At 39.9% G+C, this 23,151-nt stretch overlaps 1 protein-coding gene across 14 annotated transcripts in view; it reads left to right on the plus strand.

Moving 5' to 3' along the window:
- The window catches only part of Mroh1 (maestro heat like repeat family member 1), an 86,342-nt gene that overhangs the window by 4,540 nt on the left and 58,651 nt on the right, over positions 1–23,151 (plus strand). For 11 of the 14 annotated variants that reach the window (XM_063231267.1, XM_063231266.1, XM_063231265.1 and 8 more), the window contains exons 2-3: positions 3,492–3,579; positions 22,296–22,371. In XM_063231267.1, coding sequence (XP_063087337.1) covers positions 22,350–22,371 — 22 coding nt within the window. In that variant the 5' untranslated portion in view covers positions 3,492–3,579; positions 22,296–22,349. Of the gene's footprint in view, positions 1–2,760; positions 2,869–3,491; positions 3,580–11,559; positions 11,786–22,295; positions 22,372–23,151 lie in introns of all 14 variants that reach the window. The other 3 variants (XM_063231256.1, XM_063231255.1, XM_063231257.1) reach the window with 3 other exon arrangements.

Here is a 23,151-nt window from a genome sequence, read left to right on the forward strand (position 1 = left end):
ATAGCTTAGTGGTAGAGGACCTGCCTAGCATGGATGAGGGTCTGGGTTTAGTTTACTGAAAAACTGAAAAAAGAAAGACAGACAAAGATAACACAGAGAGAGAGAGAGAGAGAGAGAGAGAGAGAGAGACTTAAACACACACAGAGTTTCTTACTGTATTGCCCAATCTTGCCTTGAACTCCTAGGCCCAAGTGGTACTGTTTCACCCTCTGGAAGAGCTAGGACTACAGGAATGTAACACTTACACCCAGCCATGAAATTTAAATTTTTTTTGATACTGGGAATTGAACTCAGGACCTTGCACTTTCCAGGCAGGTGCTTATGCCACTAAGCTGTGTCCGCGGCCCAAAATTTAAAGTTTTAATGTAGTCACATAGGACAGTGTTCAGTGATATCGGGGTTTTTTGTCTGTCTTATAAAATTATTTCCAAGACTATAAAGTATTTACCTGTTTTCTTTTTCTGTCTTTTGAACTGGGGATCAAACCTAGGAATTCTCTACTAAGCTGCATCCCCAGCCCTGTTTGTTAAGTTCATTTAGATTTTGAGAGGTTCTTCCTAAATTTTTCAGGTGGAACTTGAACTTTTGGTCCTCCTGCCTCGGCCTCTTTATGTACTGAGATTATACGTGTGCACCACTGTACCTGGTTGTATTTTCTACTAAGACTTTTTTTTTTTTTTGTCTTTTTGAGACAGGTTTTCACTATATATTTCAGGCTCATTTTGAGCTTACTATAAAGTGAGCCCAGGCTAGTCTCCCAACAATCCTCCTGCCTCTTGAGTGCTGGGATTATAAGTATGAACCACCATGCCTGGCTTTTATTAGGACTTTTATAGTTTCATTTTTACATTTAACTCTTGCATCCATTTGGAACTTATTGTTATAGGATAAGTTCCTTATCCTTATAGGATAAGGAAAAATGTGAAGATTAATTTTTTCCCTCTAAGTATTAGCTGTTTCACTGTTACTTATTGACTTACTGACCAGTCTGCCTTTATGTTCTACTTTATCATAAAACACTTCTTTTTCCTTATCTAGTATTTTTTCCTGGCCTTACCATAATTTTATCCCTGTTTGTTTTCCTCCTTGACATGTAGTCTCATTATGGTTTTTTTGAGGCAGGATTTCACTAAGTAGTGCAGGCTGGCTTTGAACTTGCTTGTATAGTCTGGGCTGGCCTTGAACTCATGGTGATCCTGCTATCTCAGCCTCTCAAGTGCTGGGATTATAGGTATGCGACACCACACCTGACCATTACATCTTAATCCTTCTGATTTAGCCTTTCAACTAGCTGGAACTACAGGTGCCCACCACTGCCCTTGGTTTGTGTGCATACATTTTTTTTTTTTTTTTTTTGGCAGTTCTGGAAACGGAACCCCGGGCTTCATATCTGTTAGGCTGAGCTATACCCCCAGCTCTGTGCCTTTTTGTGGGGAAGGAAATACTGAGGATTGAACCCAGTGAGTCCTTAGTTACATCTCATCCTTCTTTATTTTATTTTTTTTTTTCTGATGTTACCCCAAGTTACCCATGCTAGTCTCAAGCCTGTGATCTCCTGCCTCAGCTTCCCAGGTAGCTGGGATTGCAGGCAAGTGCCACCACACCTGGCTTTGGAACAAATGTTTTGTTTGATTTTTAAATTCTGACTGGCTCATACAGTGTTTTATATTTAGTGCTGATCCTACATTCGCTGTATGAACAAAGGGCTGCGGAGTATTCAGTCACTGGTCCAGGAAGAAGGTGTGAGATTCCGATAGTGAAGAGAGTTTCAGCGCGCTGCTATGAACCCAGCAGAACTCAGAGACTTGAGACAAAGCTGCTGGCTGCGTTGCAAGTTGGCCAGGTGCCAGGGTAAAGTGGGCTTGTTAGAAGTAGCTCCCAGTAGTGGCAGCATATGTGGAAGGTGTTGGCTTTGGTTCTGAGGCAGCAGTGGGCTGTACCGTGGCATAATATAGTCAGCACTCAACATGGAAGGTGTGTGGGGAAAGGACCAAGGCAAAACAGGGTCCTGAGGGGAAGAGGAGCACATGGACATTTGTTGCACTGTGCCTCTCACTAAGTGGTGTGTCTTATGGGGTTCATCTGTTCACTTTTAGCCCCATATTGTGTATTCAAAGAGTAGAGGAGGTAGGTATGGTGGCACATGCCTGTAATTCTAGCATTCGGGAGGCTGAGGAAGGAGGATCGTTGTGAGTTTGAGACCACCCTGCGCTACAAAGTTTAAGACCAGGCTGAACTGCATAGTGTGAGACCTGGTCACAAACAAACAAACAAACAGGAAACAAAACAAACCCCCACATCCAAAACAAAGAGTAGAAGTTCTTGGCTTTGACCAATTTAGTTTATCAAGTTTTTCTTTTGTAGATTTTGCTTTTGGTATCAATCATAAAGATTTTCTTCTTTGGTTCTTTCTAGAAATTTTATAGTTTTAAGTTTTACCTTTAGGTCTATGAGTCATTTTGAATTTTTGTGTATGACTGGAGGTACAAATTGATGCACATGGATATCCAGTTTTTCAGCACTGAGCCCTGGAAAGAGAAACTGTGATGGGGGAAAGGAAAAGGAAAAAGTATATATATATATATATATATAAGTTAAGATAGTTATACTACATTTGCTATTAATTCATTGAAAAGGTTTGTGCCTATGTTGTTTGATCAATTTTTCATGCCTAGAACTTGTAATATGAGCAACTACTTTGAAGATAACAATGCACAGTATACTAACCATTGTTTTTGTTTTTTTGTCTTTTTGAGACAGGGTCATGCTATGTAGTTTAGGCTGGCCTTGAGCTCACTTTGTAGCCCAGGCTGTTCTTGGACTTGCAGTGACCCTCCTGCCCCAGCCTCCTGAGTGATGGGATTACAGGTGTGTGCCATTATGCCCAGCTGTATTCTCCAGCAATCTTATTTTTTTCTCTAATGCAATCTTGTTTTGAAATTTTTGTACTGTTGTTTTTATTTTCCTTAAACATAAAAAGGACTGTACCTTCTGTAATGAACTGCCTTTGTACCTTTATTGAAAATCATTTATCCAGGGACCGAGTGTGGTTCTGAGAGTACGTGTTTAACACATAGGATGCCCTGAAAATCGACTCATAGTACTACAAAAAAAAAAAGAAAAGAAAAGATTACCTTTAATGCTGGCAGCTATGATGTGCCCATATATAGGTCCACCTCCTTGGGAGGCTGAGATGGGTGGATTGCTTGTATCCAGAAGTTGAGGACCAGTCAGGGGAAATAAGAACATAGTGAGAGGATTGGAAGCAGTAGAGGAGATGAAAGCCATGGCCTTCACATTGAGTTACATTTCTAGCCTTTTCTTTTTTTAAATTTTGAGGCAAGATCTTATTCAGTCACTCAGGCTGGGCTAGAACTTGTTATCTTCTTGTCTCAGGCATGATCCACCATGTCTGGCTCAGTGGGATTTTTAAAATTTTGTTTCTTATTTATTTATTTTGGTTTTTTGACACAACATCTTATGTATTTCAGGCTGGCCTTGAACTCACTGTGTAGCCCAGGCTGGCCTCAAACTCATGACAATCCTCCTGCCTCAGCCTCCTGAGTACTGGAATTACAGGTATGTGCTTCCATGCCTGACACTTTTAAAAATTATTATTATGGGAATACATTGAATTTATACATCTATGTGAAAAGTATGTCTCTCAGGGGCTGGGGATTTAGCTCAGGGGCATAAGCGCCTGCCTTGCAAGCAGGCAGTCGTGAGTTCGATCCTCGGTACCAATAAAAAAGAAAAGAAAAGTATGTCTCTCTTTGTCCAGTATATTTTGCCATGTACTCAGTTTTTCTTAATATCTCAACATCTCTCAAGAATGTTTGATAGTTTTTATGTATCCTTTAGCACATCTTTTATCAAAGTTATCCCTAAATATTATATATATATATAAATACGCACGCCCATCTTTATGGAAAATGGTGTGACTTCTTCAGATATTCATGGATGTAAAAATAGAACTGGTTTTGGGGGCTGGGAATATTTTTAGCTTTTATGGAAAAAAGATAAAACAGGGGGCTGGGGATTTAGCTCAGCGGCATAAGCGCCTGCCTTGCAAGCAGGCAGTTGTGAGTTCGATCCCCGGTACCGATAAAAATGAAAAAGACCAAAAAAAAAGAACAGGTAAAACAAAATTTCAGAACAAAATAATAGGAGAATGACAATAGTTAATACATTACATGTTATCTTTAAAATAGTTGCTCAGGGTACAAGATATGGGCATAGAAATTTCTGCAATTGATATTAGCACAAACATACTTTTTTTTTATTCCTTTTTTGGTACTGGGGATTGAACTCACGGTGCTTGTCAGGTAGGCACTTATGCCACTGAGCTAAATTCCTGGCCCAAACATACCTTTTTAATAAACAAAGAGGCACTAACAGTATAACCGACTCGCATTTTTTCTTTGTTCCCTACTGTCCTTTCCTCTTTCACCCATCCTAGTTCCTTTTTCCTTTTGAACAATTTCTTCTCATTTCACTATATCTATTGTACATTTTATTTTGTTTGTTTGTTTGTTTATTTATTTTGGTACTGGTAATTGAATTCAGGACCTTGTGCTTGCCAGATAGGCATTTTGCTGCTGAGCTGTATCCCAGCCCTCTATTGTACATTTTAGAACTTACATTTTCAGTTTCTTACAACAGGGCGACAATATGATGTTTAAACATGGATCTGATTTATTTTACTTATGAATATGTTCTCAAGTTGCATCCATTTACCTATAAAAGTCTCAAATTTATCCTTCTTTATGGCTGAGTAGTACTCCGTTATAGAAAAATACCACATCTTTTTTATTCCTCAGTTGATGGGCATTTGGGTTATTTCCAAAATTTAGCTATTATGAATTGTGCTATTATAAAGATGAGTACACATATGTCACTATGGTAGTTCTTCTGGGAAGATACCCAGAAGAAGAATAGCTAGTTAGAATGAGACCTCTAATCCTAGTTGTTTTTTTTTTTTTTTTTTTTTGAGGACTCCCACAATGATTTCCACAGTTGTTCCCACCCATAGAGGAAAAGAGTACTTTTTTTCCCACAGCCCCTCCAGCTATTTTTTCTGGGGTGAAATGAAATCTCAGTGTGGTTTTAATTTGCATCTCTCAAATGACCATGATGTTGAACATTTTTTCATATGTTTACTTGCTGTTTGTATTTCTTCATCTGAGAAGTGTGTATTCATCTCAGATGTTCATTTTTTGATTGGGTCTTTGAATTTGGCGAGTCTGATTTTTTTCCAATTCTTTATATGTTCTAGGTAGAAGTCCTTTGCCTGAGGGACAGTTGGTTAAAACTTTCCTACTTTGTGGGTTGTCTTTTCACTTTGTGGGTGATTGCTTTTTTTTTGGTACCAGGGATTGAAATCCAGACCTCATGCTTGCCAGGCAAGCACTTATGCCACTGAGCTAAATCCCCAGCCCTGTTGGTGATTTCTTTTGTTGAGTAAAAGTTTTTTAATATGATGAGATCCAGGTTGTTGACTGTTTGAAGTATTTGCCATGCAATCTAGGTTTTGTTCATGAACTCTCTGCCTATATTTATGTCTTCAAGATTTCTACCTACTTTCTCTTCCAGTAGATTTAGTGTTTTAATATTTAGATCCTTGATCATTTTGATTTTAGGTTAGTGCATGATGATATGCATGGGTCTAGTTTTAGTTTTCAGTGTATAGAGAGCAAGTTTTTCCAGTACCATTTTGTTTGTTTGTTTGTTTGTTTGAGACAGGGTCTCACTATGCAGTTCAGGATGACCTGAGCTCACTTTGTAACCCAGGCTGGTCTTAAATTCATAATGATCTTACTGTCTCAGCCTCGTGAGTGTTGAGATTACAGGTATTTGCCATCATGCACAGTTTTCCACAGTTTATTCAAGAGGCATAGTTTATTAAAGAGGCTACCTTTCTTGTGGTAAATATATTTGGCCCTTTTGGCAAAGATAAGGTAGCTAAGTGTATTTGTATTTATGGCTGCATCTTCTAATCTATTTCGCTGGTCCTCAGATCTGCTTTTTTTGCTAGTACTGATTTTATCACAGTAGATTGATAGTATAATTTCAAGTCAGGAATTGTGATGCCTCCTGCCTTGCCTTTGTTGCCCAAGATTGTCTTTGCTATTTTAGATCTCTTCTGGTGCCAGATGAGTTTGAGGAATGTTTTATCTGTCAGTAGCTGCAAGAACTCCCGAAGTTCCCAGGAAGAAGAAAAAAAGGAGGAAGAAAGTAAAAGATAGAGACAGAAAGTTGGGGTCAGGTGGAGCCCTTTTCCAGATGGGAGAGACTGCTCAAACACTACAATGCATTTATTTATACACATGTCACACCACACCCCTTTGCTGAAATACCTTGCTTCTTGGGGCTGGAACATGTGTTCACCTCCAGCAGTCCATACACTCAGGGTGTTTCTCAGGTGCTCTGTGCCCTTGAAGCACTCCTGTTCAGGCACTTGTACTTTTGGCTTCACACTGTGAATGATTACTAGCTCAGTGGCTCCCAACATTTCTCTATTTCTGTGAGGTTTGCTTAAAAAAAAAAAAAGTCTACAGCCAGGCATAGCATAGTAATGATTCCAGAAATTCAACAAAAGAGTACAATATTAAAAGATGTTAGAGAAAAGAAATAAATCTATAAAGGAAAGTCTATCACAATCACTCCTGACTCCTCAGCAAAAACTCTCAAGTCAAAGAGAGCTTGATATGAAGTATTTGAAGTCCTAAAAGCAAATAACCTTCAACCCAGATTGTTGTACCCAACTAAACTGTCTTTCTAAATTGATGGAAAAATAAGATACCTGTATGACAACACCTGAGGAAATTCATGACTATCAAACCAGCACTCCAAAATATTCTGATGGACATTCTAGAAAGAGACAACAATGGCTACAACTCCATTAACTGCAATACACAGAACCCACCAGGCAAGGCAAACAATTAAATGGGCAGGAGCTAACAACAGGAAAATAACATGCCAGTGATAAGGTAGTCCGTATCAGTTATAACCATCAATATTAATGGTCTCAATTTACCAGTCAAAAGAATCAGACCAGCAAAATGGATCAAGAAGCAAGATCCAACAATATGCTGCATACAAGAAACACATTTAATTCAAAAAGAAATCCATAGACTGAAAGTCAAAGGATGGAAAACAATATTCCATGCACTAGAACCCAGAAAAAAGCAGGGGTAGCTATTGTATTTGCAGACAAAGTGAATTGCAAGCCAAGCCTGATTAAAAGAGACAGAGAAGGTCACTATATTGTTGTAAAGGGAACAATCCAAGAATAAGAGATAACAATCATAAATATATATGCATCAAATACCAGTGCATCCAACTATATAAAGCAAATGTTAACGGACATGAAAAATCAGATAAGCACTAATACAGTTGCATTAGGGACCTTGATACTTCATGATTACAAACAGATCAAGTAGGAAAAAAAATCAACAATGAAATACTAGAATTAAACCAAACATTTGAACAAATAGACTTAGTAGAGGTCTATAGTGTTCTACTGCACTACATCAGAATACATTCTTAGCCACACACAGGACATTCTCCAAAATAGATTACGTACTAGCTCATAGAACAGGCTTAAGTATATGCAAAGGAAATGAAATTATCCCAAACAAATTATCATACAAGAATGTAATGAACTTGGAAATCAATGGCAAAATACACCACAAGAACTTCATAATTATGTGGAAATTAAATAACACCCTCTTGAATGACCAGTGGGTCACAGATGAAATTAAAGAAGAGGGCTGGGGGTTTAGCTCAGCAGTGTGAGTGCCTGCTTGGCAAGCATGAGGTTGTGAGTTTGATCCTCGGTACCAAAAAAAAAAAAAAAAAAAAGAAACTAGACAGTTTCTATAATTAAATGATAATGATAGTACAATGTACCAGAACTTATGGAGCACAATGAAAACAGTGAATTCCCATATCAGAAAAACAGCAAGCTCAGATAAACAACCTAATGAGAAACTGAAGTTTCTAGAAAAGAAGGGTAAGTCAAGCTCAAAGCTCATACATGGGAGGAAACAATAAAGATCGGAGCAGAAATTAGTGCAGTGGAGACTAAGTAAACAATATAAAGAACAATGCCTCAAAGAGTTGTTCTTTAAAAGATTAAATAAAATTAATTAAATAAACCCTTAGGCAACAATAAAAAAAGAAAAAAAACAGGAAAGACCAGACTCAAATACATGTAATGAGGAATGAAAAGGGTGAAATCACAACAGACCCTACAGGAATCCTTATCATCTATACCTACTTTGAGAACATATATCCCAATAAGATGGAAAATTCAGAAGAAATGGTCAGGTTCCTAGATACATATGAATTAAAAAGCTGAATAAAAATATTTAAAAATTGTAAACAAGCCAATGTCAATCAGTGAATTTGAAGATATAATTAAAATTTTACCAACAAAGAACAGCCCAGGCACTAATAGGCTCACTGCAGAATTATACAGTAAATTAGGGTTAGGGCTAGGTTAATGAAATCAAAAGAGAAGCAGTCCTCCCAAATTCATTCCTGGAAGTAAACATTACCGTGCTAAACCAGAGAAGGCTCCAACTAAAGAAGAGAACTATAAACTAATCTGCCTAGTGAACATAGGTGCAAAATATCCTCAATTAGATACTGGCAAACAATGCAGCAAATCATCAAGAAGATTATACATCATGACCACATTGGATTCATCCCAGGAATGCAGGGATGATTTAAGATACATAAATCAGTAAATGTAATATACCATATTAACAGCCAAGGACAAAAGCCATATGATAATGTCAATAGATGCAGCAATTGACAATGTCCAGCACCTATTCATGATTAAAACTCTGAAAAACTGGAATAGATGGTCTTTATCTCAACCTGATGAAAGCTATCTATGACAAACAGCCAACATCATACTAAATGGAGAAACACTGAAAGCTTTCACTATAAAATTAGAAACAAGACAAGGATTTCCACTGTCACCGATGTATTTAATGTAGTTCTAGAAACATTAACTAGAGCAATTAGACAATAGAAATAAAAGGAATAAGGATAGGAGAGGAAGTTAAATTATTATTCATGGATGACATGATACTTTACATAGAATACCCCAAAAGCTTCACCAAAAGACTTCTAGATTTAATAACCAAATTCAGTAGTATAGCTGGATACAAATCAGCACTAGAAAATCAGTAGCCTTCCTGCATGTGAATAACAAACTCAGAGAAATTAGGGAAACAACATCTTTCACAATAGTATCCAAAAAAAGTGAAGTACCTGGGAATCAATGTAACAAAGGAAATAAAAGTCCTCTTCATTGAAAACTTCAGTATGCCAAAAAAGGAGCTTGAGCAGGATATCACAAAATGGAAAGAGAAAGGAAAGAAGGAAAGAGAAAACGAGGAAAACATTGGGGGCTGGGGATTTAGCTCAGCGGCATAAGCACCTGCCTTGCAAGCAGGCAGTCGTGGGTTTGATCCCCGGTACCGATAAAAAGGAAAAAGACAAAAAAAAAAAAGGAAACATGGGAACATAGCTTTTCTAAATGGGGAGAGCAGCAGGGGTTCAAATGATAGTAACAGAATGCTGGAAAAAACCAAGGTATATCCTGTGCAGGTCTGGTTTTGCCATGATGAATGTGATCATTAAGTATATCTAAAATGTAACAGTGAATTGTGATTAAAACAAGGCAATGGAAAGGTATCCCTTGCTTTTGGATAGGAAGAACCATTATAGTGAAAATGGCCATACTTCCATAATTGTTACACAGATTTAATGCAATCCTGATCAAAATTCCAACAGTATATCTCACAGAATTAGAGAAAAAATCCTAAAACTCATTTGGAACCATAAAAGACCTAGAATAGCAAAGGCAATTCAGGGCAACAAAGGCCAGGCAGGAATATCATAAGCCAAGACTTGAAATTATACTACAAAGCTACTCTGATAAAAACAGCATGGCACTGGCAAAACAAAAAACAACAGATGCAATGATCAGTGAAACTCTAAGCATACTCAGCCACCTTATCTTTGAGGAGCCAAGCACCTTCACTGGAAAATGGCCTCTTTAATAAATGTGCTGGAAGAACTGACTTTCTACATGCTGAAGATTAAAATTTGACACATATTTTTCACCATGTTCTGAACTAAAGTCAAAATGGATCAAATATCTGAATATTAAAACAGAAACATTAAATCTGCTGGAAGATAGACTAGGTTAAACTCTTGAAGACATTGTGTGGGAAAGACTTTATGAACTGAATCCAGATTGCAGAGGAACAATAACAACAACTGGATTCTTATCTCATTAAAAAGCTTTGCAGAGCTAGACAAACTACCAGAAGAGTAAAGAGACAACTCACAGTGCCAGCTTTTTCTCAGACAAAGGATTACTATGTGTAACATATAAAGAATTATTATGTGTAACATGTAAAAAAAATCAAGACACTGGAAACTTAAGCACTCAATCCAAAAATGGACTTCTGAGATGAATATATACTTCTCAGATGAAGTACAAAGAACAAATAAATATATGAAAAAAATATTGAACATCACTGATCACTTGAGAAGTGCAAATCAGAAGAGTGCTGGGATTCCTTCTCACCCCAGAAAGAATGGCTATTATCAAGAAATCAACCAGTAACCAATGCTGGCAGAGCTGTAGTGGAAAAGTAACCCTTCTTCACTGTTGGTGGGTGTGTAGACTGGCACACACTCTACCAGTGGAGATCGGTGTGGAGATTCCTGGAGGTTCCATTTGTTCCACTCATTCCTTCCTGCATATTTTCCTGAAAGAATAAAAAAACCATACCACAGCAATATGTGGGCACCCATTGTTAATAGTATAGTTTGTAATAGATCTTGGAAACAATCCAAATGCTCATCAGCTGGTGAGTGGATAAAGATGTGGTCTTTAAATTTTTTTTTTTTTTGTCTTTTTGAATCAGGGTCTCTGCAGTTCAGGTTGGGCTTGGGTTCACTTTGAAACCCAAGCTGTCCTTGACCTTGCAGTGATATCTTGCCGCAGCCTCCTGAGTGCACCACCACACTCAGCAATGTGTACACAAAATGCAGTGCTGCTCTGCTAGAAAGGGTAAGCTTGAGACCTTTCTAAGGAAAACGGATGTGTGCACATTGAGACCATGCTCTTTTTTTTTTTTTTTTTTAGTACTGGGGATTGAACTCACCACCTCGCACTTGCCAGGCAAGCGCTTACATCACTGAGCTAAATCCCCAGCCTGAAACCATACTCTTAAGTAAAATAAATTGGACATGCATGTGTAAATATCTCATTGTTTCTCTGGTATGAGAAAACGAAAGTGTAAATAAGGACCAAAATGTACAATCAGTATTGTGAAGTAGGAAGAAAATATTCACGAGGGGAAGAGATGATGATGGAAGGGAATAGGTTTTTTTAAAACAGAAAAAATGAAAAAAAAAGTCCATTACTTTGCTGTTAGTAGTAGACAAAGTGGCAGGCAGTGTCTGGATCCATGTCGATTAATTCTCACAAGCCAGTCTTAGCACCTTTATTTCCACCTTTAATTTCAGGCTGGATTCGGACCGAGTTTGGAACCTGACTTGTTTAGCCTGCAGCACTCTGTGTGCCTCCTCCCGCTGGCTTCAGCGGGTTTTCTTGACTTCCTGCCAACTTGCACTTGATTCCCCACTGCGCTGGGAGCTGCTATATTAGAGCCAGCCTGCAGCTTCTGAGTTTGGTTGGCCTCTGTAATGGCTACCAGCCAGTCGTCCTCTCTTGGGGGAAGAATGAACCCAGGTAACTCAGTGTCCACTGTTCCATTCCACTGATGCTTTTATCCGTTGAGGCCTCTGGGTTGCCAGCAGTTAGTAGGTCTGCAGGTTCAGGCTGCCTCTCCCCCATGATAAGTCAGGCCGCAGGTAGAAAGTGCCATTTGCCACCACCCCCTTGTGAGCTATGGGCTTCAGTTCTCACTTCAGATCCTTTCTGGGTTTCAGGGACCCACTTTCTTCCTTCTGTTCCTCACATTGGTATATTCCAACATCTGGACACCAGATCCTGGAGAGACTCTTCCTCTGCACTTGGCCACTCTGCCATCTTCCTGGAAATTCCCTGTGATAGTTTTCTTTTGCCATCTGAATGCCATTTTTTGTTTTTGTTTTTGTTATTTCTTTTTTCTTGCATCATTGTACTGTGCTGACTTGATCCTCCAAAATGAGATGAAAAAATGTGATTGTCTTTCCCCCCAGCTTAATGTTAATAGTTTATAGTTTCTTATTGTGGTTTAGATCTAAAGAGTCTGTCAAAAATCTTGTGTGTTTCAGGAGTGATGGTTCTATTACTGAGTTACTGTTCTCATAAGTAAATTAATCCATTGATGAGTTTATGGCTAAATATACAGTACTGTTAGAAGATGGGGCTGGGTTGAAGGAAGCAAGTCACCAGAAGCATCACCTAGAACCATTTATTCTCGTCCCTGGTTCCTTCCTTTTCTCTGCTTCCTGGCTGCCGTGAGTTGAGTTGTTTTTGGCTGCCATACACTTCGCTAGGTCAACTAAAGACCAAATTCACTAAAACCGTGAACCCAAACATCTCTGTTAGTCTGTCTCTGTCTCTGTCCGTCCATCCTTCCCCACTCCCTGCCTCCCCCAAATTTGGTTATATACACGTTTTCATTCTTTTTTTTTTTTTCAGTTGGTACCAGGGATGGAACTCACTACTGCGTGCTTGCAAGGCAGGTGCTTATCCCGCTGAGCTAAATCCCCAGCCCTGTTTCCATTCTTGCATTTTTTATTTTATTGGCACATTTTAGATATACATAATGATACTATCATAGGGATTTTATACATGATATGTCTTGATTCAGTTTTTTCCCCTTCCTCTCCCCTTGCTTCAACCTCTCTTATTTACAAAAGCTTTATTTTCACTTTTTCTATTCTTTTTTTTTCTTGTCCTTTAATTTTCCTCTTCCCTTCTCTTGTTGCCCTACTTATTTGAGCACTTTCTTCCCATTTTCAAGTATTATACATTTTAACACGTCTCTTTATGTTGTTGGTATCTGGTATTTTGTCCCACTGATAAGAAAATGGCTAGTTGCAGTGGTACCTTGGTGCTTGTCTTGGTTACTTTTCTCTGTTACACCTGTTCTGCAGCTTTCTTTCTTTTTTTATTTTTGTCTTTTTCCTTTTTATCAGTACCGGGGATTGAACTCACGACTGCCTGCTTGCAAGGCAGGTGCTTATGCCGCTGAGCTAAATCCCCAGCCCCTTGCAGCTTTCTTTAGATGGTCCATGTTCCTGGCTTTTCCAAGCTTCTGGGGTCTCCACTGTACCTTTGGCTTCACACTCACAGCTTTATGCACTGCCCTCTCAGGGGCAAACTGCCTGGCCTTCCAGGCCCTCTGAAATCGGGGTGGAAGCCTTTTTTTTTTTTGTCTTTTTCCTTTTTATCGGTACCAGGGATCGAACTCACAACTGCCTGCTTGCAAGGCAGGCGCTTTATGCCGCTGAGCTAAATCCCCAGTCCCAGTGGAAGCCTTTTTAACCTCAGAACTCTTGCATTCTGTATGAACCTAAAACCAGCACTGCATGGCTGACACTGAGATTTGTCTGCTGCCAGCTGGAGCAGTAGCCAGGCTTTCCTCTCTCTTGGTTGTAGGGGTCGAATGCCTGGATCACTGGGCATTCTGAATCCAGTTCTGAGGAACAAACTTTTTATGCTGCCACCATTCTGGAACATGATGCTCTGCAACTTTTGCCTCAAAGCAGTCTTTCACTTTTGCAGTTGTGAGGTTGCGAAGATTTGAGACTTGCTGCTTTCTGTGATACCTTTAGGTCATCTTTTTTTATTCTCCTGTTCCTTTTCAACAATTGAGATTTCTTCAGCTCTATCTTTGCAGCTCCCAGCTTTATTGGAAATTTCTTTCTGGCCAAACTCAAAATGTTTTAAGTCTTCCTATTGGGCTCTTTGCTCTTAATTCACAACATAAATCTGGCTAAAAGCCCCCAACAATAGCCATGCCACGGCCTCAACATTTAATTGCCTTGAAATTTCTTCTGCCACATTCATTAGTCCACCACCTTAATCTTAGTCTCAGGCAGAGTCTCTAGACATGAGCGAAATGCAGACAAACTTTTTGCCAAGCCATCTGGAGTCCAGCATCTAATGCAGCCCTTTCCAGCAGGAACCTGGTCTGTACCAGCAGGATCTCTATCAGCCTCCTGGCCTTCTGAGCTCTGATCAGAATCTCTCATACAGAACAGCCTAAGGTGTTCCAGTTCTAAGCTTTCAGGCGACATCTTTGAACCTTTCCAAACTCTTCCCACAAGCCATTTCCAAAGGCTCTTGAACCACATGGTCAGGTGTAGTCACAATAATGACCCTACTCCTCTGGTATGAAATTCTATCTTGGTTACTTTTGTTGCTGGGACAAAATACGTGGCACCCCAAAATGAAGGAAGGAAAGGTTTATTTAAGGTTACTGTGGAAGCATCAGTCCATAATCAGCTGGCTCCAAGGCATGGCACTGGGGCAGCACTTCAAGGCAGCAGCCAGAGCAGAAGGAGTGGGGGAGAGCAAGTCTGTACACAGGCCACCCCTCATGGCTACAGGGCCAGTGTAGCACTCAGAAAATCCCTTAGCTGTCTTCTTACACAGGATGGGAATGTTTACAGAGAACAAACCCTGGCTCCCTCCTTAGTATGTTAGTTAAACTTCTAAACTCAAGCTGACACAATGTATCAATGATAACAGTACTCATTGATAATTGGTTTTAGGAAGTGTGATGCCAACTAAACTAGTTTTGGTTGGAAAGGGTAGTGAGCGTTGATAAATTTGACAGTGACAAGTTTTGGCTTCCACACTGAGTCCTAAACATGATGAGTTCCAGGACAAAATTGTCACATCACGATATTGTATCAAATTTGGTGAGTTTCAAAGCAGTAGAGTACAAAATTATTACTGTACACTTATCATTAAGCAATGTTAACTATGTGTATTTTTTTATTTATATTTCCTCATGTTTAGGAAGCTCCCTTCTGCTCCCACTTGGCTTAAAATTTGTGTTCCAAATGGATGTTGGATTGTGACAAATGCTTTTTTCTGCATTTATTGAGATGATTATAGTTTCCTTTTCAGCTTATTAATGTAAATTATGTGGTCTGAACTTTTAAGATACTAAACCAGCTTTTATGGAATAAACCACATTTGGTTATGATGTATTATCTTTCTTATATGTTGCTGAATGTGATTTGGTGGGTTTTTTGTTTTGTTTTGTTTTGTTTTTGTCTTTTTGAGGCAGGGTTTCCACTACGCCATTGAGGCTGGCCTTGCACTTACTTTGTAGCCCAGGCTGGCCTTGAATTTGCAGTAATTTTCCTGCCTCAGCTTCCCAAGTGCTGTGATTATTTGATAAAATATTGTTTAAAAAGTTTTCTACCTCTGCCTGTGAAGGATGTTGTTGGCTGTAATTTCTTTGTAATCTGTCTGGTTTTGAGAGGAATACTGATCTCATAGAATCAGTTCAGAAGTGTTCCCGTTTTCTGTTTCTTGGGAAGAATTTTTAGAATTTCCCAGGAAGCCATCTAGGCTCTGTGGGAGTGTTTTTAACTGTACATTTAATTTCTTTATTAGATGAAAGATATTTAGAGGTTGGGGTGTGTGGTTTAGTGTTAGTGTTCACTTACCATGCTCAAAGCCCAGGGTTCAATTTGCAGCACCCAAATTTTTTTTCAAAAAAGGCTGCTTGGATATAAAGCTGTTTAAATTAAACCAGCCGGGTGTGGTGGCTTACTCCTGTAATCCCAGCACTCGGGAGGCTTGAGGCAGGAGGATCCTTGTGAGTTTGAGTGAGTTCGAGACCAGCCTAGGCTACAAAGTGAGCTCAAGGCCAGCCTGAACTGCATAGTGAGACCCTGTCTCAAAAAGACAAAAAACAAAACAAAACAAAAAAAAAAACCACCCAAAACAAATCCCCCTCCCACCAATGTTGAACTCATTGGTCCTCAAATTTATGGCAATCCTCCTGCCTCAGGCTCCTAAGTGTCCACAGTACAGACATGTGCCACCCTGCCTGGATAAATACTTTTTAGTAAGCTTTGGTAACTAATATTTTAAGGAGTTTTTTTCTTTTAAGTGGTTGAATTTACTGGAATAAAGTTGGTAGTTGTGTATGGGTGGCAACCCATTATCCAAAGGCAGGTAGCTTGGAAGGAGTAAAAGGGAAAGGCAGGCTTCTCTGCTGTCTGCTTCCTGCCCACTCTGCTTTACCTGTCCTCTTCTGTGATGTCTCTCTGCCGTGCCACCTGCCTCGGAGCCAGCCAACTACAGACTGAAACCTCTACAAACTGTGATCTAAAATACACCTTTCCTTCTTTAATTTTGGGTGTCAGGTATTTTGTTTGAGCAATGAAAAGAGTAACTAAAATACTCATTTAGGACTTGAACTTGCAATCCTCCTGCCTCAGCTTCCCAAGTGCTAGGATTCTAGGTTTCCATCTAGGTATTGAGTTTCTTGAGAAAGAAGGTGAAGTTATTGTTTGTTTGTTTGTTTGTTTGTTTCTAATACAGACTTTAAGTGTGGTTAACACCCACAAATTTTGATATATCTTTATTTTTATTCATTTGAATATGCTTTACAGTTCACTTTTGGTTCCTTTTTTGATGCTTGCAATATTTCAAAATATTAAGTAGTTTCTAAATATTTGGGAATTTCTCAGATGTCTTTTACTGATTTAATTAATTCTGTTGAAGACAGAGAGCATACCTCTTATGTGTTGAATTTTCTAACATGTATAAGACTTGTTTCATTGCCCATATGGTCAGTCTTGGTAAATGTTCCATATACTTTTGGAAAGAATATATATTCAACTGTTTCTGAATGGAGTTTTCTGTCTATAAATACTACTCAGATCAAGTTAATTGACAGTGTGGTTCATATCTTTATATTCTTAATGCTTTTTCTATTTTTTCTATCAATCATTGTAATTCAGATTTATGTGTTTTTCCTTGATTTTTATTAGTCTTGACTGTATGTACACTGAGGCTCTGTTATGTAAGTTTTTGGTTTTTATTTTATTTTTTTTAGTTTTTGGTGTTATTTCTGTAATCTATTTTATCTCATTTGATTACTCCAGCTTTCTGATGACTAACAGTCTTATTTTTCTTTTTAGTTTTTTTCTATACATTAACGTCTTCTGTTAATATATTCAATCTTTCCTGTAATTTCTCTCTCTCTCTATCTCTGTCTCTTTTTTTCTTTCTTTTTTTCAGGCTGGCCTCAAACTTGAGGCAATCTGCCTGCCTCTCACCGTCCCAAGTGCCGAAACTCCAGGCATGTGCCACCTTGTTTTATCATTCTTGAATTTTGTGCTAGGATGTGGCTAAGTTACGTGAACACAGATCCTTTGAGGTCTTTTTTTTTAGCTTTGTTAGTTGAGACCAGAACAATATTTAGTGTACAGCTGATTTTATTTCACTACTAAAAAACATTCTTCTAAGTACAGTATTTCATGCTCCATAAGTTATTATGCTCCTACTCTGGCTGCTGGAAGCAAGTACTTACTATTCCTGGCTCTTTGTAAGCTCCAGGTGTTTCTGCTAGTCATTTTGAGTGACTCCTTCCCTAGCCTCAGGTAATTTCTTCTACATGTGGTACTTGTAATCGTTTTTTAATACCGCTGCAACAAGTTACAAATTTAGTGGTTTAAACAACATAAATTTATCTTGTTTATTGATTGTGATACTGGGGCTTAAACTCAGTCCTTTGCACTGATACTACAACCCTAGTCCTATTTTACTTTTTATTTTGAGACAGTCTTATTATGTGGCTAAATTGCCTAAGCTGGGCTTGTATTTGAGATTCTTCTGCCTCAGCCTCCCACAGTACCGAGATTATAGGTGCGTGCCAACATGCCCAATTTACTTTAAAGTTCTTCAAGTCAGAAGTCTGGCATAGATCTTACTAAGTTGAAATTCAAATCTTGACAGGGCTGCATTCCTTTCTGCTGGCCTGGGGAGGATCTATTTCCTATTTTCAGATTGTTGGCAGAACTTGGTTCTTTGGATCTGTAGAAATGATGTCTCAATTTTTTTTTTCCAACTATGAGCTAATGGCCATTCCAGCTGCTGTTGCTACCTCACTGTCTCAGAACCTCTTTACTCTGTCTTCAAAACCTGCAGTGATGGGTTGACTTTTTCTCATGCTCCACATTTCTTCTTCTTCCCTCTTTTCTGTGACCCAGCTGAGAAAAGTATTCTGCTTTTAAAGTCTCATGGATTAGGTTAATCTTACCTCATAAGCTGGGATAAATTTTTCATCTTTAGGTCTGAACTTTAATCTCGTCAGCTAAGTCCTTTTTGCCATATAAGGAACAATTTATGTACACCAATTTTGGGTATTAAGGCATGGACATCTTTGGGGCCATTATTCTGCCACTCCAGTGCTGATTAAAATTCACTGAAGCCTTGGTGGCACACTCCTGTTACCCTAGTACTCAGGAGGCTGAGGTAGGAGGTTTGCTACAAGTTCAAGGCCAGCCTGGACTACGTAGTGAAACCCTGTCCCAAACAGCAAATAACTGAGAACTTTGGGCATGGTGATGCATGGCTGTGATATCAACTACGAGGGGAACTGAGACAGGTACCTCACCACCCTAATCCAGCCTAGGCAATTTAGTATTGGGAGGGTATCAAGAATTGATCTCAGGACTTCTCAGGGCAGGTGCTTTGCCCACTGAGCAAGCTATACCCCAGAACCCCCTAAAAATTTCTTTTAAAGGTCTGGAGCTTTAGTGGCAGAGCACTTGCCTGGCGCAAGCATGCAGCCCTATATTCAGTTCTCGTTACTGCAAAGACCAGTAAACAACCCCCCTGAAAAAAATAAAATACCATCTCACTAAGCACCTGGGAGACTCTCTGCATGTCTGTGAAATTGAATGTGTTACCATAACAAAATATCTGAGATAATTAGTTCATAAAGAAAAAAAGGTTATTTTGACTCATGGTTCTAGAGATTTTAGTCCATGATTGGACAGACCCATTGGCCTTGGGCCTGAGTCTGTCTGGTTGGCATGGTGGATAGAAATTGGGAGCGTGTGCTAGAGGAAAACCACTCACTTTATGGCTAGGAAACAAAATAGGAAGGGAAAGGGGCTAGAGTTTTACAGTTTCCTTTGAGGCTATGCCCCTAATGACATAAGGACCTCTCATAAAGCCACACTTCCTAAAGGTTTCATCCCCTTCCAGTGGTGCCACCCTGGGTCCAAGTCTTTATTATGTGGATTTTTAGAATCGCTTACCAAACCATAGTGACAGGTAACACTCTGGTAGAGAATTCTGCGAACACTGGCCACTGTTTTCTGAAGTCTATTGTCCCCCAAACTGCAGTTTCATGTGTTTAGGTTAGTTTTTTAGTTGTTCTGGCCAGGAGGGCAGTTCGTCCCCACACTGCAGTCTGAGTCAGGACAGACAATGCCTGGTGCTTGTTCCCTTCCATGAGCTCCTATCCAAGTTGGCCAAGAGCCACAGAAGCTCAAGTGTGGGTCTCTGCCTCGGGGTCTGGGCTGGGTTTGCCTTTGGTGTTCGCGTACAGGAATCGCTTTTCACGGGAAAAGCCTCTGTCTTGGCTCCTCTACCTCATTGGCTTAGCCCAGGTGTGGGCACTTGAGGTTTGAGTTCCGTATCAACCCTGCTTTTACTTTTAAGAATGTACTTATAGGACTGGGGATTTAGCTCAGTGGCATAAACACCTGCTTTGCAGTCATGAGTTCAATCCCTGTATTAAAAAAAAAAAAAAGAATGCACTTGTAGACTCTAGAATCTGCCACCAGGCATCTCATATCCTGCCTGACATCCGCTGGTGTGTTGAGTTCTTTTATGATTTGTCGGCCATCTCCTTGCTGCGCCACAAGGAATGTGTGTGTTTATTTTCTGTTTTACTTGTTCCTTTTAGTTGCTATACCACTGTTAAACCAGAGCTCTCTATCTGCCTCCATCTTTCTGGATCCCTGGGAGCTTCTGGTCTGTTAGCATGATTTTTTCTTGTTTTCTGTGCTCTTACGGGATCCACTGCCCTGCAGCCCTATACTGAAAATTGAATCCTGGGCTTTCTCACACACTGCTAGCTCTTTTTATTTTTTAGAGGTAGGGTCTTGGCTAGCCTGTGCCCAAACTTGCAATCTCCATGCCTCATCCCCTCAGATTGCTGAGATTACAGATACGGACCACCACACCATTCTGGGGATATTCTTTTAAATTTGCCGGTTTTGTTTTGTTTTGAGGGGCATACTGGGAATTGAACTCAGGACTTCACTCTTGCCAGTCAGGTGCTGTGCCACTGAGCTAAATCTCCAGCCCCATTCTGGGAATATTCTTTTAAAACTTGAATCTTTTTTGTCTTTTCATTGGGGTTTTTGTGGGGTAGATAAATGCTTTGCCAGCCCTCCCACCCCATACTTTATTTTTTGTCTTTTTTCTTTCCCTTTTAAAATTTATTTTTATTTTTAATTTTTTAATTGGTACCGGGGATCGAACTTACAACCACCTGCTTGCAAGGCAGGTGCTCATGCCGCTGAGCTAAATCTCCAGCCCCCCCATACTTTTTTTGTAACGCTAGGGATTGAACCTAGGGTTTTATATATGCTAGTACTGAGCTATGTCCCCAGATCTTTTTAAATTAAAAAAATTAATATTATTACTGTTGTTATTTTGACTTTTTTAAAAAAATAGGGTCTTATGTCAGTCAAGCTGGACTTAAATTCACCATGTAGTTTAGGCTGGCTTTGAATTCATGGGATCCTCCTGGCGCAATATCCTGAGTGCAGGGATGACAGGCATATGCCACCATCCCTGGCTTAAAGTTTATTTTGAGATGCAGTCTTGCTAAGTAGCTCAAACTGGCCCTGAACTTGCAATCTTCCTGCCTCAGCTGCTTGAGTAGTTGGGATTACAAATGTGTGTCACTAAGGCAGGTTTCAGCCTGCCATCTACTGTTCCCCCCATGGTACTGGGAATTAAACCCAGTCCTCATACTGAGCTGTATCCCCACATTTATTTATTTATTTTGGAGACAGGGTCTCCATAAGTAGTGCAGGCTGGCCTTGAACTCATGCCGATACTTCTGCCTCCACCTCCTGAGTACTAGGATTATAGGTATGCACCACCACATCCAGCCCACCTTTTTATTTTTTATTTTGGGATATGGTTTTACTAAATTTCTAATTGCCCAGACTAAACTCGAACTTGCAATCCTCTTGCCTCAATTTTCCAGAGTGCTGGGATTATAAGTATGTACTTATAATCATGTCCAGTTTTTGTTTGTTTGTTTGTTTGTTGTTGTTGTTTTGTCTTTTTCCTTTTTATCGGTACTGGGGGTCGAACTCACAACTGCCTGCTTGCAAGGCAGGCGCTTATGCCACTGAGCTAAATCCCCAGCCCCTGTTTGTTTTTAAGATAGTCTCACTAGGCTAAATTTTGAACTGGCCCTGTAGCCTAGGATGCCCTCACATTTGCAGACTTTCTTCTTTAACTTCCCAGTTGCTGAGATTACAGGCTTATGCCACCATGCTCAGCTCCAGCCTGCCTTATTGAACTAGAATTCTCACTTGTTTAAAATTCTTCACCTTCCAAAATTAATGCAGTTTCTTGCCTTTTGAAATGTTGTGCCTGGTGGCATCTCTTCTTTATTATTCTTTGGAATGTGTTGAGAAGGAGTGAAAGAGGCGAGGCAATTGAAGGAGTGAAGATATCAGTGGAATCATCAGGGAATAGAGGACTTGGGGTTAGAGTGAAACTAGCTGCCGTGTCAGTTGTAAGCCTGTAATCTCTCTTATCTTCCAGGTATTTAGAGAATTTGATAAAGGATTTGAATGGGATAGTACATGCTAAAGAGGCAGAGGCCTTTTGTATTGAAGAGATTTTGTCCTCTGAGACCATCTATGGCAAGTAGTGCTTTGTGGGGAGGTGTTTGAAAGCTGTGATGCCAGCTGCTCTTCTCAGAGCAAAGAGGAAGGTGCTTTAGATGGAAGAGTGGCAACACTTGGTGGAACTCAGGGTTGCAAGGTATGGCTGTGCATCAGCTCTCTACATACCATGGGTTGGGCCTCACCTCAGGCTCAGGGATGGAGAGAACTGGAAACCACTAAAGATGAGCAGTCTTTTCCTCTTCCTGAATGGCTCAACCACCTGTGGCAAGGATATTCCCCAGGACAAATTCATTTAAATTGAGTGCTTTGCACAAAAATAGTAACAGCCTATGAACTTAGGTATTGTGGAATCTTATGAATTAAATCCTGTGTTTTTGTTATTCCAGGTTGGAGAAGCTATCTGTATTTATACTGAGTGAGCAAAAGCTGAGACCAGAGCAATGACCGAGTCCTACATGAAGAGTGAGTATGAAAGGCAGTGTGCCTTCTGCCCTTCTGAAACAGGGCAGGGCATAGCTTGTTGGTGTGTCCACTTGGCATGTGGGAACCTAGGTGGGACTGGGACCCAACAAGCAGTGGCATTCAGAAGTGTGGGTTACAGGAAGGGCTGTTGAATGATCATGCTTTATCTATTAGACACACAAGTCCATTTGGACTACTGTAAAAAATACCTTAGCCTGGGTAATTCATAAATCATAAAAATTTGCTTCTCACAATTCTGGGAGCTGATAGTCAAGGTCAAGGCACCGGTAGGTTTGCTGTTTGGTGAAGACCACTCTCTGCTCTCCAGATTGTACCTCTTGCTCTGTGTCCATGTGGGAGACTGACAGACAGGGCTAGGGTACCCCCTCAGCCCTCTGCAGATGATGCTCACAGCCTACGGGCCTGTCTCTTAAAACCTCCTTGAGAATTAAGTTTCAACATGAGTTCTGATGGGATATCAGGCCATGGAAGTAGTTCATATAGAAGCTGAGGAGGTGGATTTGGCTCAGCAAGCTCAGAGTTCAGGGATCCATGGGTCTTTGCCCCTTTTTACACATACCCTGGCATGGATTCAGTGTTTAGTCTGTCTAGCCACTGCTTCCCCAACTAAGATCAGCAGTTCACTGAAGACTGCTTGTGTATACTGGGATCCTGCACAGGGAATGAATTAAACCTTAGGTTCTATAATGCTGTGCCCTGAGCTTGAAGAACACTGAGAAGCCTCCAACTGTGTAAGGTAATTCACAGGGGGGAAGGGGG

Source organism: Cavia porcellus, unplaced genomic scaffold, assembly GCF_034190915.1.
Source record: "Cavia porcellus strain 051 isolate PalLab524CR breed Dunkin Hartley unplaced genomic scaffold, mCavPor4.1 scaffold_19, whole genome shotgun sequence".
Classification (NCBI taxonomy): domain Eukaryota; kingdom Metazoa; phylum Chordata; class Mammalia; order Rodentia; family Caviidae; genus Cavia; species Cavia porcellus.